This window comes from Charadrius vociferus, unplaced genomic scaffold, assembly GCF_000708025.1.
Source record: "Charadrius vociferus isolate BGI_N301 unplaced genomic scaffold, ASM70802v2 scaffold398, whole genome shotgun sequence".
NCBI lineage: Eukaryota > Metazoa > Chordata > Aves > Charadriiformes > Charadriidae > Charadrius > Charadrius vociferus.
Genome location: NW_009649571.1, coordinates 1140300 through 1154382, shown reverse-complemented (window position 1 = coordinate 1154382; position 14083 = coordinate 1140300). Strand labels below are relative to the sequence as shown.

The following is a 14083-nucleotide window of genomic DNA, read 5'->3' as shown; positions in this document are numbered from 1 at the left end:
ATATAGAACAGACAAGCATACCTACCCATACTTATTTTAAATAAATTGCATTACAAGAAAGTACCTTTAATTATGTCCTAGTGATTAGAGAGTGAGCGCTTGACGATGAGGATTCATGTTTTCTCCTCTTTTTTCCCCATTCAGGGATTGTTTGAAGAGGAGCCCGCGGAGCCCGAAAGCAGAGGGCTCCGATTCGGTCACGTCTCAGTCCTCACCCAGTGAAGAGGGTGGAATGATGACTGAGGTGAAGGTGAAAACAGAAGTACCAGATGACTATATCGAAGAGGTGATCTGGCAGGATGACACCAAAGATTCCAAGAAGAACATAAAAGATGGTCCAGGAGACGTGCCCGCAGAGATCTGCGTGGTCATAGGTGGGGTCCGCAACCAGCAGACACTCGGTAAGCTGTGGGATAATGTGCCCCATCAGTTGGTTCCCTGAGTCCGTGGTGTTGAGTCTGCAGTGTTGGGGAGAGGAACAAAGCTCCGGAGAGCCGTTCCTGGCAGCTTGGCTCTTCTGGGGGGACCAGAGCCAAGGTACACATCAACCTCGGGGTCCTGTCTTGGGATTATTGACCTTCTTTAACTTTTGCTATCTATTTGCATCTGATCAACCCTAAAGACTCAACCAAGATCAGGGTAACTGTAAGAAAAAGCTTATTACCTTCTTTTGACGTGTTACATGACCTGCCCATCAGTCATGTGCAAAATTCATGGTGAACCCAGGGCTGGTGGTAGGTATGTTGGGCAGAGATGAGGAGGCAATCAGGAGGAAAGCCTGAGAAAAAGTTGAAATGCTTTGAGCAAAGTTGCTTTGAGGGAAGTGGCTGCTTTTTCTGTGAGTTATTAGATTTAACTCAAAAACAGGTTTTACAAGTTGCTGTTTGTTTGCTTTTCTGATCACCAGTAATGTTGTGGGAATAATTTTGACTTCTGGCTGGCTGTGGTGTGTCACTTCCAAGATAGTACTTCCTATCCCAGCCCACCTAGAGCTGTGATGAGAAGAAGCTTTTTCTTTTTTTCTGTGAACATCCGATGGTCCTTTCCCCCTTTCCAAGGAAAGGGCTTTCTGCAGGATCCTGGAGAGATCCAACTTCTCTGTCGGTTCTGGCATGGAGCAGGTCCCAGCAGTGACTTTTAAGAGCAAAGGCAGCTGCTGATGTAAAGAAGAAAGAGCAGTTGGACCCGTGTTTCCTTCAAGGCACTCGGGAGGAAGCTAATTTGAGCTGCCCAGTGTTGCTGTTGGAGTTGGTTTGTCTTGCAGGAGGAAAGAAAAGAAGCATTGATACTAGATTTGTCTCCTGGTTTTTGATTCATCGTTGTCCACTCTGTCAGAAAGAAACTCTGGAGGGTGTCATTAGCTGGTGACTGTATTTGGAGCATTGTTGTCCTTACTGTCCTCCTTTACCCAGTAGGATAGCCACTAAGAATGGCAGGGTTGGAGGTCACTGCTATTTATGCAGGGTCAAAACATCTAGGGAAAGCCTAAGAAGTCCATAACTGTTTCCAACTTCAAGATCTTACGATTTGGAGGAAATAGTCTGTGTATATTTAGAGCTTTTGTGCCCCGACAGCTCTTGAGAGGTTGGTCACTGCATGGGCAACCTTGAAATGCAGACATGTCCTTGGTGCCCTGGGAGGGATGGGTGGAGAGATGACCACTGATGGGAGGCAAAGGAGCTTCTCCTTCAGCTGTGGTCACCAGCCCTTGATGAAAGCATCTGCAGATCAAGACTGTCATGTAGGACCCCGTTCCCCACATCGCTTCTGGTTGGGCAGCAGCAGCTGCTCTGCAGATGATGTCCCCTGAGTTGACTATATGGTTGTGACAGGGGGGGAATGGGCTTTTGCTGTTGGCTAACTCTGATGTACACTACCACGTCGCACCTACTGAGAACTTTGGGGACAGGCTGGAGTGAGAGGGGACACTATTCAACATATAGGCACTGTGGGGAGAGGGACAGAGAGTTATTTACTAGTTAACAAGCGGTGGGTGAAAGTTGTAGAAAGTAAACTGGAGAAGTTCTATCTGGAAGGGCCTTTTCAAATGAAAAATGTGCATCATATTTGTTATTTTATAGCCTTGCGCTGGGTTTCTTTAAAGGCAACTTGGTCCTGAGGCGATTGGCAGTTGGCGGCTGATTCCTTTGTGAAAAGAGCCCTGTAAGTGCCCCTATTCATCCGCCATTCACATAACTCTTGTTTGTTGGGGAGGTGGCTCTGAATAACTTTTCTGTTTGGCCACCAAATACTGTGCTCTGTGTGGACTGACTGTGGTGCCCAGATATCAGTTCCTTGTGGTTTCTTGAACTGGCTCCCAGTCAATTCTTCTGGTTCCCTCCATCCCCGCCCAGAAACCACAGACAGGCACTATTTCCATCGCTGCAGACATCTGTGTAACTCGCAAAAGAAGCGTCCCGTGCCTGCTGCTTCGCTGGCCATGTTGGCTGCTGCTCTGCAACAGCCCAAGGTTGCGAACAGCTGAAGACGATGGTGCCTCCTATCTCCGGAGCAAAGGCTTCATGCTCTCTGCTGCTGCTGCTCACCGGTACTTCCAGGAGTTTTTCTCCCTGCAGCCTTTCTCGCGATGTGATCTGGCAGCCCCATAGCTAAATCACTTCAGCCGTGCAGAAAGGCAAGGCTTTGGTAGGATTTTATTCACCTTCATCAGGGAAGCTGAGACTGGAGGTGTTGAAAATGGTTCTTTTTTTTATAGTCATTCGTAATGCAGGATGAAGCAGTGAAGCGGGAGTAAATGAATCCCTCTCCTTTGCGTGGAAATGCCGGCCCCCAGGCCCCCAGCCTTTCATGGTGTGCTGGGAACGGTCAGTTCAGTGGGGCATGTGTTGTCTGAGCTGGGGCTGCGGTGCTGAAGGCTTCAGGGCACACGTGGCTCCAAGTGACAGACAGCCTTCCTGCGGGAATCAGCTTCGGGACTTGGCTGAAATGCACATTAGAAGATTTATGTCTCTTTTCTGAGTCACACATCTCCTGCAGGAGCATGCTATATTTATACTTTTAGTTGTTACTTGGAGCAATTTATAACAGGGATTCCCAGCTCCTTATTGCTGCTATTTGCTTGTAGTGTTTTCATCAAATTAGGCCTTGTGTATGCTGCCGCCTGTTTGGTTACACACTCACATGTCTCCCCCTGCACTTTGGACTCCTCCAGACCCCGTTTCCATCCGTTAGGAGCAGCCCAAACCCTGCGATGGACGAGAGCGGATGCAGCGAAGTGGGGTGGGTGGTGGCGGTGGCTGCAGTACCCCAGCCGCAGAGCCGGTGCTGATCTTTGTGGGTTTGGACCATTTCCCTTTCATCTGCTTTTCCACAGACGTATTGCAAGCTCCATGAGATCCCACTTCAGGCATCCCAAGCAAAGAAAGCCAACGGAGAGGTTGGCTGTAATCTGGGGTCTGGTCAGCAGCAGACGGATAACTGCTGCTGGGCATCATGTGCTCCTCCCCATCCACCCGCCCGTACCTCCCCGGCACCGCCGGCTCTCTCTGCCCTGTGAGCGCTGTGTTTCTGGCACTGCAGAGCTCCGAGATGCAGTATTTCCTGTTCTTTTTGCCTTTTTTCGTGCTAGCTTCACGTGCTGTTCTTGGGCCAGGGTCATTTGAAGAGCTCCACCATGTGAGCATTTCTGCGGGCAGGGGTGTCAGGGCGGAGAGGCAGAGGAGCCCACCCTCTAGAAAGGAGAGGAAAGGAAAATGGCACTTGTGTTGTAAATCGAGAGAAAGGGGGAGAGGCTATTTGGCTGATGTGGATAATTTTCCAATGTTGGGAATACCGTCAGGTCAGTATTTGTGTTTTGGAGGACTGAGTTACCTGCAAGTTGATCAGGAGAAGTTTTATACGAGGCTACAGTTCTAAGACACTGGAACAGGTTGCCCAGAGAGGTTGTTGAGGCCCCATCCCTGGAGGTGTTCAAGGCCAGGCTGGAGGTGGCCTTGGGCAACCTGGGCTGGTGGGAGGTGTCCTTGCCCAGGGCAGGGGGGTTGGAACTCGATGATCTTCAAGGTCCTTTCCAACCTAAAGCGTTCTATGATTCTGTGATTCTGTTTAAGCTCTCAATCTGATCTGCACTTTACAAGAAACATTTTGGAGAGGATTTTTCAAGTAACGCATTAAATCAGAAATGTTTCTGAGGCAAAGCGAAGAGTGAATCCTCCTGCTTTGAGACTGTCTGTCTGACAGGCGCGTGCTTGCCTCACGCCGTGATGCTGGTGTCTCAGTTGCTGAGCTGCTCAGCACACAGAATTCAAGAGCACTCTGGATTCTTCCTAGTTATGCCAAGTAAGATGGTGCTGCAAAAGCCTTAAGAAACTCTGTGTGACCTCTGACACCTTGTCAGCAAGCCACAGGGACAGATGGGTCTTGGAAATTTTTAATAGGTTTCAGCCATCATTATTCTTTGGAAATGCACCCACTTTAAGGGCTCTTTCTGATTTTTTTTTGCACAATTTAGATGGAAAAGCAGTGGAACGTGCCTCTCCCGTTGGATATACACGAAATCGATATTCAGGGACCTGGATTTTTGACCATGCGTTGAGATACACGTCCGGTATGTGATGGAAGGGTGTGAAAGTCTAACCAGGGATCAGGGAGCAAGGGAAAGCTCTGGATGCAACGGGTGCGTGCCCAAATTCCGGCTGCGAGGCTCAGGAAAAGCCTGGCAAAACTGAATGCACCAACTAACCAAAAACCTTCCCCATCTCCCCTCCTACTACAAACAGCTTTAACCCGCATGACCCATCCTGATGTGGACCAAGTCCGAGATAAACCACAACCACGGTGGCAGTGTCCAAGGCAACACGGGCATGTTCTTTGTAAGGCCTTAACACGTAGCGATGTCTTTTTTTCCCCCCACTTCATCTTTCCTCCACTCTAATAACACATTTATTGTGGCAAGTCATCCCTCTTTTCTCTAATATGAGGATCTGTGCCTTTGCCCCCAAATCACGGTGTGCGGCGTACACAGTTGTGGCTGTTGAGTTGTCTCTCGGTGCCTGCAGGACTCTAGATCTGCACTGCACCTCCCTTCCACACTCCACAAACTCGCTGTCTCCTGGGGCAGCGCTCTACTGCCTGCGCGTAGGAGGTGGGTGAGAGGTACCCGCCTCGAAGAAGAGGACTCCAGCCTTCCCCAGGTTGCACTTGAGACCTGGGTGCATCAGGACGTCTGCACAACAGCACTGGCTGTGGGACGCGCCGGTGGCTTCGGCTCCTGCCCTGCCTCTCGAGCCCCAGCCCCATGTGTGAGGGCTGCAGTGCCCGTTTGGTTTCGTATTGGAGAGGGAAGGCGCTCCATGGTTACTTGTACAGGTTATATTCTTCTTGAAGAACTTCTGCACAACCAAATGCGTTTATGTGCCGTAGACTATCTCCAGAGGAAGAGGGAAATATAAGAAAAACGGGGAAAAAAATTCACCCTAGAGTGACCCTCACTGTTTTTTACTTGTCCCGGTGCTCTGTGTGCACGCAGTGCTGCTCCGCAGTACGGGTGGGCGTCAGTCGCATTCTGCTGTTGGTGCGGCTGAACCTCTGCTGTCGCCCAGGGTTAGTGGTTGGTAGGGCCCAAGTGGTGGGGACTGTGCTCGTCTTCTGGCCGTGCTGCTTTGGGGCTCCAGCTGGAATAGTTTTCAGGAAAGAATTTTGGAGGTTGGCAATGAATATCATCAGTCCTTGAGCATGGAAAATGAGGGCTGGCAGATGCTGCCGACTTGCTGATCTGCAGGATTTCACTTAGAAAAGCCTGTGTGGAGTGGCCACGGGTGATGACTGTCCCATGTATGTATATCTATATATAACATACAATTAGCTGTGATAGTTAGAAGGCTATGGAGCAGATCAGACATAGTCAACTGACCATAATGCCACTCTTTTAGAGTATTTTTTTCAGATGTGTACTCTTGTGTATCAAACTGTGGCGAATTGCCTCTTTCAGCATCAGTGACGAAGTAGCCTCCCAAGCTCAAAAGACAGTCCCAAGTGACGCTAACAGTGGTGGACAGGGAATTCAGCGCTGTTGCGAACTGAAGGAGGGTTGTTTTCTTCCCAAGCTGTAAGCAATAGGCTATGGGAAAGGAAAAAAAGAACATGGGTATAGCATGTTAAAAAAAACCCACAGTTGGTTTTGTTCCTGGAAAGAGCTCACTTTGAGTAGCACTGGGTAAGTATTGCTGTCGAATGATGTTTGGGAATATTTATTTGGATGTGTGTGTGTGAATGTTTTGTTCTTGTTTGTGGCTTGTCCCTGAGTTTTACTGTTTTTGCACGGTCAGGAAAAGATTGTTTTAAGGTTGGGTGAGGAAGCGCCTATGGAAATGAAATGCTGTGTTCACATAAAATCATGTTCAGCCTTTCTTTCTCCCACCTCCTCTTCCAGTAAGTGCTGCTCTCGCCCTCCTGAAGAGCACAGATGGGATCACAGTTAGTTAGCTGCTGATGAACAGCTGAGAAATGGAATACATTTTGCAAGTGAGAACTTGAAAGGTGAACTCATTGCCTGTTCACCAACTCGGAGTGGGGGGAAAAAAAAAGCTTGAGTCAACTTAAATAACAAATCTAAGGAAATTTCTGTCCGGCTGTCCAATAAACAGAAGAGGCTAAATTCATTGCATAATTTCATCATTACAAATGATTCTCCCAGCTCTGTCTCTCTGGTTTCATTTCAAATGACTGTTTGCAGATGTGTGTTTTCTGGAATTAGAGACACAAATTGAGAAGAGAGACTACTGTGGTCATGTGCTTTTCCTTAAAAAGGTCAAAAGTTCTATTTGTATCTATTTGGTTTCCTCTGGGTGGATATTTACCAAATCTCTGTGGGTTTCTTGAGAAATTTGTACATTGTGCATTTCTTGAGAAATTTTGAAAACTCCTTGCCTCAAGATAACATATTGCCTTCTTTTTTCAGTTGAAAAGGTTTTTTTCCCATATACTAGGAACTTACTGAAAAGTAATTCAAGGTTATTTCTGTCCATAGGAAATATTAGTCATTATTATAAAATTATAAGTCAGGCTATTTTGAGAGTGGCCCTTTCGTGTTCGCAAAGTTATAAAGATATACTGAAAATGTAAGTTCAGGGTAATACGCCAAGGAATTTTAAATAAGGCTGAAAAAAGGATTGAGTCTGGGATAGTGATTTCCTGCATTTATCTCCATGAACCTTCCAAAAATTACTTTGCTGCAAACTGCATTCTTTTGTCCCCAGTTTATGGATAAGTATGTGGCGAGGCTGTTTTTCCTGATCTAATATGGTGATGTATACTTTTCTGTCTTGTTTTTCAGGGTCTTACGAGTGTGGCATATGTGGGAAGAAATACAAGTATTACAACTGTTTCCAGACCCATGTGCGAGCGCACAGAGGTATCTCACTCCTGCTCAAATCTTTGGGAATCCTGGGGTAAACATTCCTGCTTGGGGACTTATTTTCGGGAAGGTCTTGAAGATTGCTCTGCTGCTTCTCCGTTCATCAGTGATGCTTCTTTTGGGTGGGCCTTTCACAGGATAAATTTGGGGGCTGTCTAAGCTTTGTGGCTCTCTACTCCAGCAGTATTTCTTCTGAGGTCAGAAGCAGCTCTTGCCTTCGGTGCAGTATTTACAGCGCGAGGCTCTCTGGGGACGTTGCTGTGCACTAGGAGAGCTGCAAAGCGAAAAGTTTCTCCTGGCAAATGATAGCCCGTGCCAGCAGTGCAGTTGCCCCCACAGGGGCAGGCATATCACCGAGTTGCCCCACGCTCCTGTCCAGCCGGGTGGTTTAGTCCATCCCTGGTGAGTCAGGGTTGGAGGGTATCAGGTCAGATACTGGCATCACTATACTGCTGTATTTTTATGTTAAAATCAAAATGCTGCTTGACCTCACCCCCGTACCCCTGCTGTCGGCTGAGGTCACCTTCCAAGTGTATTGTTTGTAGGAAACATCTCGTGCTTAGTCAGGAGTGACTTTATTTGAAATTTCCCTAAGTCTGGCCAACTCAACGTTGCTTAATTGCAGAAATGTTACGAGTTTTGCTGGGTGTTTTGTATAGTAAGTGTAGTTTGTATAATATGGAGAAATACGTATCTGAAATAACAGAAGAAACTAGCTCACGAGCCTTTCAGTGGTCTTATTTTCTTTCACCTGAGTTGAGCACTGAAGCCTGTGTGTCAGACTTGTAGGAGCATCTGCTTTAGCTCCTGGGTTGTAACTAGCAGCATCAGCGCACGTGGTCTTCGGTAGAACGATTGACTGGAATGGCTAAAGGAGCATAAGGGAAACTCGCATGAAAAGTTTGAAAATCTAGGAATAGTAAAGGCTAATACAATGTTAGATTTTAAATGCGTAAACAAGACAGCAAATGCACAGCTGAAAAGGGAACATGCATCTTAACTTCTCAGAGTTTTTCACAGTCTCATAATATGTCCTTTAATAGCATGGTTGCGTATTTCTTGTGTGCTGTTTAACATCACAGAGCTTCTTCTGTATCCTTAGATACATGCAGAATTGTTTTTCCATGCTGGTATTCCTGTCTAAATACCAACAAAATTCCTAAAAGTCCTTTAAATGTAACTGCAAAGTAGCTTCACTCTGCAGTTTGAGAAAAAATATCCCTAAAATAATAGTCAGCAGCAGTTATTTGCTGACATACAAAATGCTTTACTGTTGCATCACAGCATTGCAATAATTTTGCAATAGTAATTGCAGTATTTAAATTAGGGACAAGGATTGCTTTTATTTTACTTCTCTTCCCCAGGCACTATGGGATCTTTAATTCAGCTGGAATTTTAGGACCTACATTAGTATGAAGTCACCTCCTGGTGTGTGATCCAATTGATTTGTATTTATACATTTATTTGTATTTTGATCATGAAATCAAGCTATATATTAAATAGTCTGGATGCATCAACATGCACATGTGCAATTAATATCCACATGTCCTGGTTTGAGCATCTGTCCTTCGTCTCAGTGGCCAGTCTGGCCCAAACCACAACACCATAATTTTGTCATGAACTCAGTAGAGACATGACTTTACCTTTTGCTTACAAAACCTTTTTAAGGTGTAGCTATAGAAGATGGAAATGTTCAGAATTTTGAATGTGGAAATTTATTGGCAATTTTCACATCAGTGGTGGAGGAGCAATTTATATATGTGAAACTTAAAAAATTGTTGGTTTATGTTGCTGTAAATTGATGCATGTAGTAGTAACATTTAAAGTGCGTTTGAATTGCCTTAAGACAATGAAAATCAAAATGAGATATTTATTCATGTACACTCCTCAACAAGAAATCAAAGTGAAAACTCGATGCCGTTCTGTAAATGTGACTCTCCCAGAAACAGAACCTGTTCTGGCAGTCAAAGCAGCGGGGCGGCGTACCTGTGTGCAGAGAAGTAACGTGCCATTGAGTGTGCATGTAATGTATAGTTAGGAAAAAAAAAAAGCAAAGGTTATACGGAGGAAAGCCCTGAGTGATACTATCCAGTATGAATCGTACATGGCACTGTACCAGTAAAAGTGGTGGAAATAATGTAAGACTGCAGGACCGAAAAATTTTTGTGAGAGCTGCTTTTATTGCCACACGTATCTGAGTCTTGTATAGAAGGGGCTGGTATTGCAGCACCATAACAAAAGTGAGATAACTTGCTGGTTACGCATGTGCTGAGAATGGGATTCTGTGCTTTGCATGTTCTCCCGGCGTGTCTTCAGTCCGCGTCTTGGATAAAAGCACAGGGCACTGGCGAGCCAGCTCTCCTAGCTCTGCTTCTTGAAGCACTGAAAATTGAGCTCCCTTGGCATATTACAGGCAATTATCAGCTGCCAGAAACTCAGATCCCGAATCTTTTAGACATTTTGTTTTGGCTGGCCAAGGAAGGAGCCAGCAGTGGCAGGACCTGGCAGTCCCTCTTTGCCTGATGCTTTTTCCAAGCGTCAGCCGCGGTTTCCCCGAGGTTTGGACCACCTGTCAGTCCCATAACATCTGTCTTTCCCTGAAGGTTTGACTGATCGTGGGTAAACTCACCAGCTCAGCATCAGAGTAACTAGAGCAAACTTAGTCCCCTTTTTCTTCTCTTTAGGTGCTGTCTTCCAGGGTTTTGGGGCATTCAAGCAGAAATACCTGCTTTTTGTGATTTGCTGAAGGATACACACGTTCCCCTTGAGCAGCCCTATGCTTTTTGCTTCCTTGTGTGGTTCCTGTGGCGCTGATGGTCCTTGGCCAAGTTTTGGTTGGTCCTGCAGATGGACAGAGCTGGTGATGCAAAAGGTTCAGTGCATGGGAGAGCAGATAGTAATTGTGTTGATGTGTTTTGGACCTTTGTGGCAGAACAACTGAAAAAAACATCTGTCCCGCCAGCTCCGCTGTCACCATTCAGTGACCCAACTTCTGTCCCTGGGTCAGGAGGTTTGGAGGTCCCAAGTTGTCCTTGCTTTGAACTGGGTTATTTCTAAGCTGTTTTTTGTACATCTTGGTGTCCAGTTTGGAGCTGCAGCAGATAAGCTGGGGGTGCGCGGCTGGTGGCCAGTGGCAGGTGGGAACTCTGTTGCCCTCTCTGCTCCTGCAGTCAGTCCCTCCTTGTCAGTCACTTGTTTTGCCCTGTGCAAAACTGTTCAGTTCCACATTAAGACTTTCACACTGGCAAGATCTCTAAAGGTAAAAATGACATTTTTCTTTGTAATGATAGTTTTTGGGAGAAATTTCCTAGATGTTTTTTTTAATCTGCACCTGCCTCCTCTCTAGATCTCCATGGTAGACAACTGTGTTGGAGGTGACCTGTGTTCTTTAGGCTGATTTTTTTTCTCATCTGCCTTCAGAAACAGATGGTTTCTTATTGGAAAACGGGGCATTTTCTTAATTTCTTGAGCTTTCCCTGTGGTGCTCAGCATTGGCTGGAGAATTTCAGGGAGCGATTGATCTCCTGGCAGTTGAGAACTACAAAAGGTTGAAGCAGCTCTTGTTCAAGACGTGCTGCCTCGCAGGGGCAAGCTCCCTTTCTGCTTTGCTCTGAAAGCCGAGAGGCAGGCACGGAAAACCCCGCGTAAAGGGTTCTGCAAAGAATCAGAAACGTAGGTAAGAAGTTTACTCACTACATTTTATCAAGGCAGAAAGGCAAAGGTTGTGTTCCTTCCCTTTCGCCTCCCCAAAACGTGCAAATAAAATAGAAAAAGAAACCCAACAAAAAAAAAAAAAGATGATGTCGAGCTGAAAGGCTCCTTTGTGAGCTGTCGTGGAGCCCCGCAGGATCGTGGCTCCTTCCTCCTGCCGAGCTGCCGGAGTTCAGGGGGAGCAGAAAGGCGGCGCATTCCTGGTGGCGATGGAAGGCTCTGTCCCAGCCATGGGCGCTCACAAACGTTACCGCTTCGCCTCCATACAACCCCTGGGCCTGCAAAATGTGTGGCTTACAGTGCTTTTTGTTTAGCTGTGTGGGGTTTTTCAAGTCATTTAAAGGTTTGGATTCCCTTCAGGAGTTAGTCAGCTAGAAAGTTTTGTTTTGTATGGTTGGGTCATATTTAAGCAACATGAGCAGCAAAACATCTGCATGTTTTGAGTCAGAAAAATTATTTCACTTTTAGATAACTCAAAAAAAAAGCGGCTGAAATGACTTTATTAGACTTTCAGAAAGTAAATTTAAAAACCTCTGGGCTGAGGCCAACCAAGGGAGATTTTTACCCAAAGGAGAATTCTTCAGAAAGCAAATGAAAGAGAATAGCAAGGCTCAAGTTTAACCCTCGCAGGATACATTGCCTCTGTCCTAATAATTGGTGGAAGTTCTCTGTTTCCAGATAAGCTTTTCTGGGCTGCACGATGATTTTGCTCAAGTTGTTTTTCTTTATTATTTATTTACATTATTTAGTTGCTGCGTTGCCTCCCCCTGAACTGATCAGCTCTCCGTTACCTTCCCGCATGGGTGTGCCAGCCGAGGGGCTCATCTACCATCCTCAGAATAAATACTGAATGCAGTAGAGCAGGACTGTTTTCTTCAGGCGAAGTTTCTAGTTTAACAAATTGTTCAAAAAACTTCTCAAAGCTTTTAAAGTTTTGGATTAATATTTTCCAAGAATGGGTTCTGCTCGATTCCAAAAATACAAAAAGGAAGATGACTCGTTCAAACCGTGAATATGGAAAAATGGGTTTTTCCAAAGTGCGCATTTTTGGAGTCTGAGTTGGAGCAGTTCTGTGACTGAAACGATTTTGAGGTGAGAAGTTGAAAATTAATAGCGAAATAACCATTCCTGAGGAGAGATGGTGTTTCGGAGCTGAAGAAAGTGGGGTTTAATTTGTGTGTTTATCTGCTACTGAAAAATCAGAGGATTTGTGGGGGTCCTTTGCCCCCTGTGCTGCATCCCAGCCACCCATTTGTTACTGTGCATGTTTCCCAGTCTGCAGCCGATTTTTGTAGGAGATGCAGAAAGTTACTTGGGACGCAGGAGTTAACTTGCCTATTTTCCAGCTTTCCTGCCGACCTCCCTATTCTCACTTCTGCAACTTTCTCAGAAATTGGTCTTTTGTTTTGAAGCTGTAATTACTTGGGCTCAGCCCAAAGGTGATTTAGAGTGGGCTGTTAGGGGATTTTTAGGTTGGGGTTTTTTTTTAATTCATGACGACTTTAGTCTGTCTTATGACTAAGAGTAACAACATTGCTTAACACAGTTCAGAAATGGCTGCTCCTTAAACCTTTGTGTGTTGCTTGGTTCTTGTTAAGTTTGACTGAAGTACTTTTTAAAGCTATTTAAATGACAGAAATGGCCTGGCACATGCATAGTACATAGCTTTTATGGTTTATTTATGCCGTTGTCTGTAAACGCCAGGACAGCATTTTGCAGAACTCCATTGTGCCACAGCTAGCTTTTTCCTTGAGTGATAGGTGGTAATTCAAACAAGTAGCAGCTGTGGAAAAATACAGGGGTTTGACTGTGGAGGTTTTGCATATGATACCGAGGGTTTCTGATCTGGCCCCTCAGTTTATGAAGTTGTGCCAAATTAATAACGCTGCCTTGAAAAGTGATCTAATCAGGCAGGTTAATCATGTAGAAATGTACAAATTCACAAACCCACAATCATTTGTTTTTATTATTTCTTAAGAAATAAGGAAATTAAATGCAAACAGTGTTCATTACTTAAGGTTGCAAATTTTAAATTCAAAAATGCTGTGACATTCCGCAGCTGTGGTTTTCCGAGCAATGCGAGCGTGATTCCAAGAGACATACGGAATATTTTGAAACGTAGTTATGTTATTAGATAATGTGACATACAGTATATGCAATTTAGGATGAATATGAAACACTTCAAAACGGCTTGGAAACCCTAATCATTTATGATCCTTGACTTATAACACTGGGGTTTGTTTTCCAGCTTGCAGCTTTGCCTGTTGCATTCATTTCGGGCTTGAACATGATCGTTGCTGTGTGCTTCCCGCAGTCCCAGGTGTTACAGTGGCAGGAGCTTTTTCTCCCACCTTTCCACATGTCCCTTCAGTCAGACCGGGACAGAGTAGCCCCCGGGGGGATTCTGGTGGCCCATCTCTGGCAGGGGCTGCGCCATGGCTGGCTGTGGCAGGGAGGCGCAGCAGTGGAGCGGGCTGTGCCGTCCCTTAGGGGAGGCCGAGCAGGGTGACCTGTTCCTTCTGTGACAGCACTTGCCCAGGAATTAACCCACGTGAGCGATTTCAGCAAACCTTCACTAGACATTACAAAATGCATCGTTAGGAGCTCCATGGATGACAGTGGGACCCTGAGGGAGCGTCAGTCCAGCCGGCACAGCACGGCAGGGCCCCAGACACCACGCTGGGGGCGAGCAGGGGTGATGGCGGGGCTCTCTGGGGGCAGAGCAGGGGGCGGCTGCTCCCAGCCATGCCGGTGGGCAGTCCTCGCGCCCCGCGCCTCTCCAGAGCCCCCCGATGCCCCTCGGGCTGTCCCGTTTGGCATCCAGGCCCCCATGACAGCTCAGGAAACAGGAGCCCCCAGTGTTGGAGGCTCTTCCAAAGGCAGCTGCATTGTAACGTGCAGCCCTCGAGGTGGCCCAGTTCGGCTCCGCAGGTCAGGTTGTCCGCTCAGGGCCGCTGGCTGTTTGCAGCCCGCTCCGTCGGCAGCCACGTCCCGCCG

At 46.3% G+C, this 14083-nt stretch overlaps 1 protein-coding gene across 1 annotated transcript in view; it reads left to right on the top strand.

Annotated features, from left to right (window-relative positions):
• The first annotated feature begins 232 nt into the window (after positions 1-232).
• Positions 233-14083, top strand: part of ZNF618 (zinc finger protein 618) — a 73218-nt gene continuing 59367 nt past the window's right edge. The window contains exons 1-3 of the mRNA XM_009890275.1: positions 233-401; positions 4472-4567; positions 7295-7372. Of these exons, the coding sequence (XP_009888577.1) occupies positions 233-401; positions 4472-4567; positions 7295-7372 (343 nt within the window). The remainder of the gene's footprint in view (positions 402-4471; positions 4568-7294; positions 7373-14083) is intronic.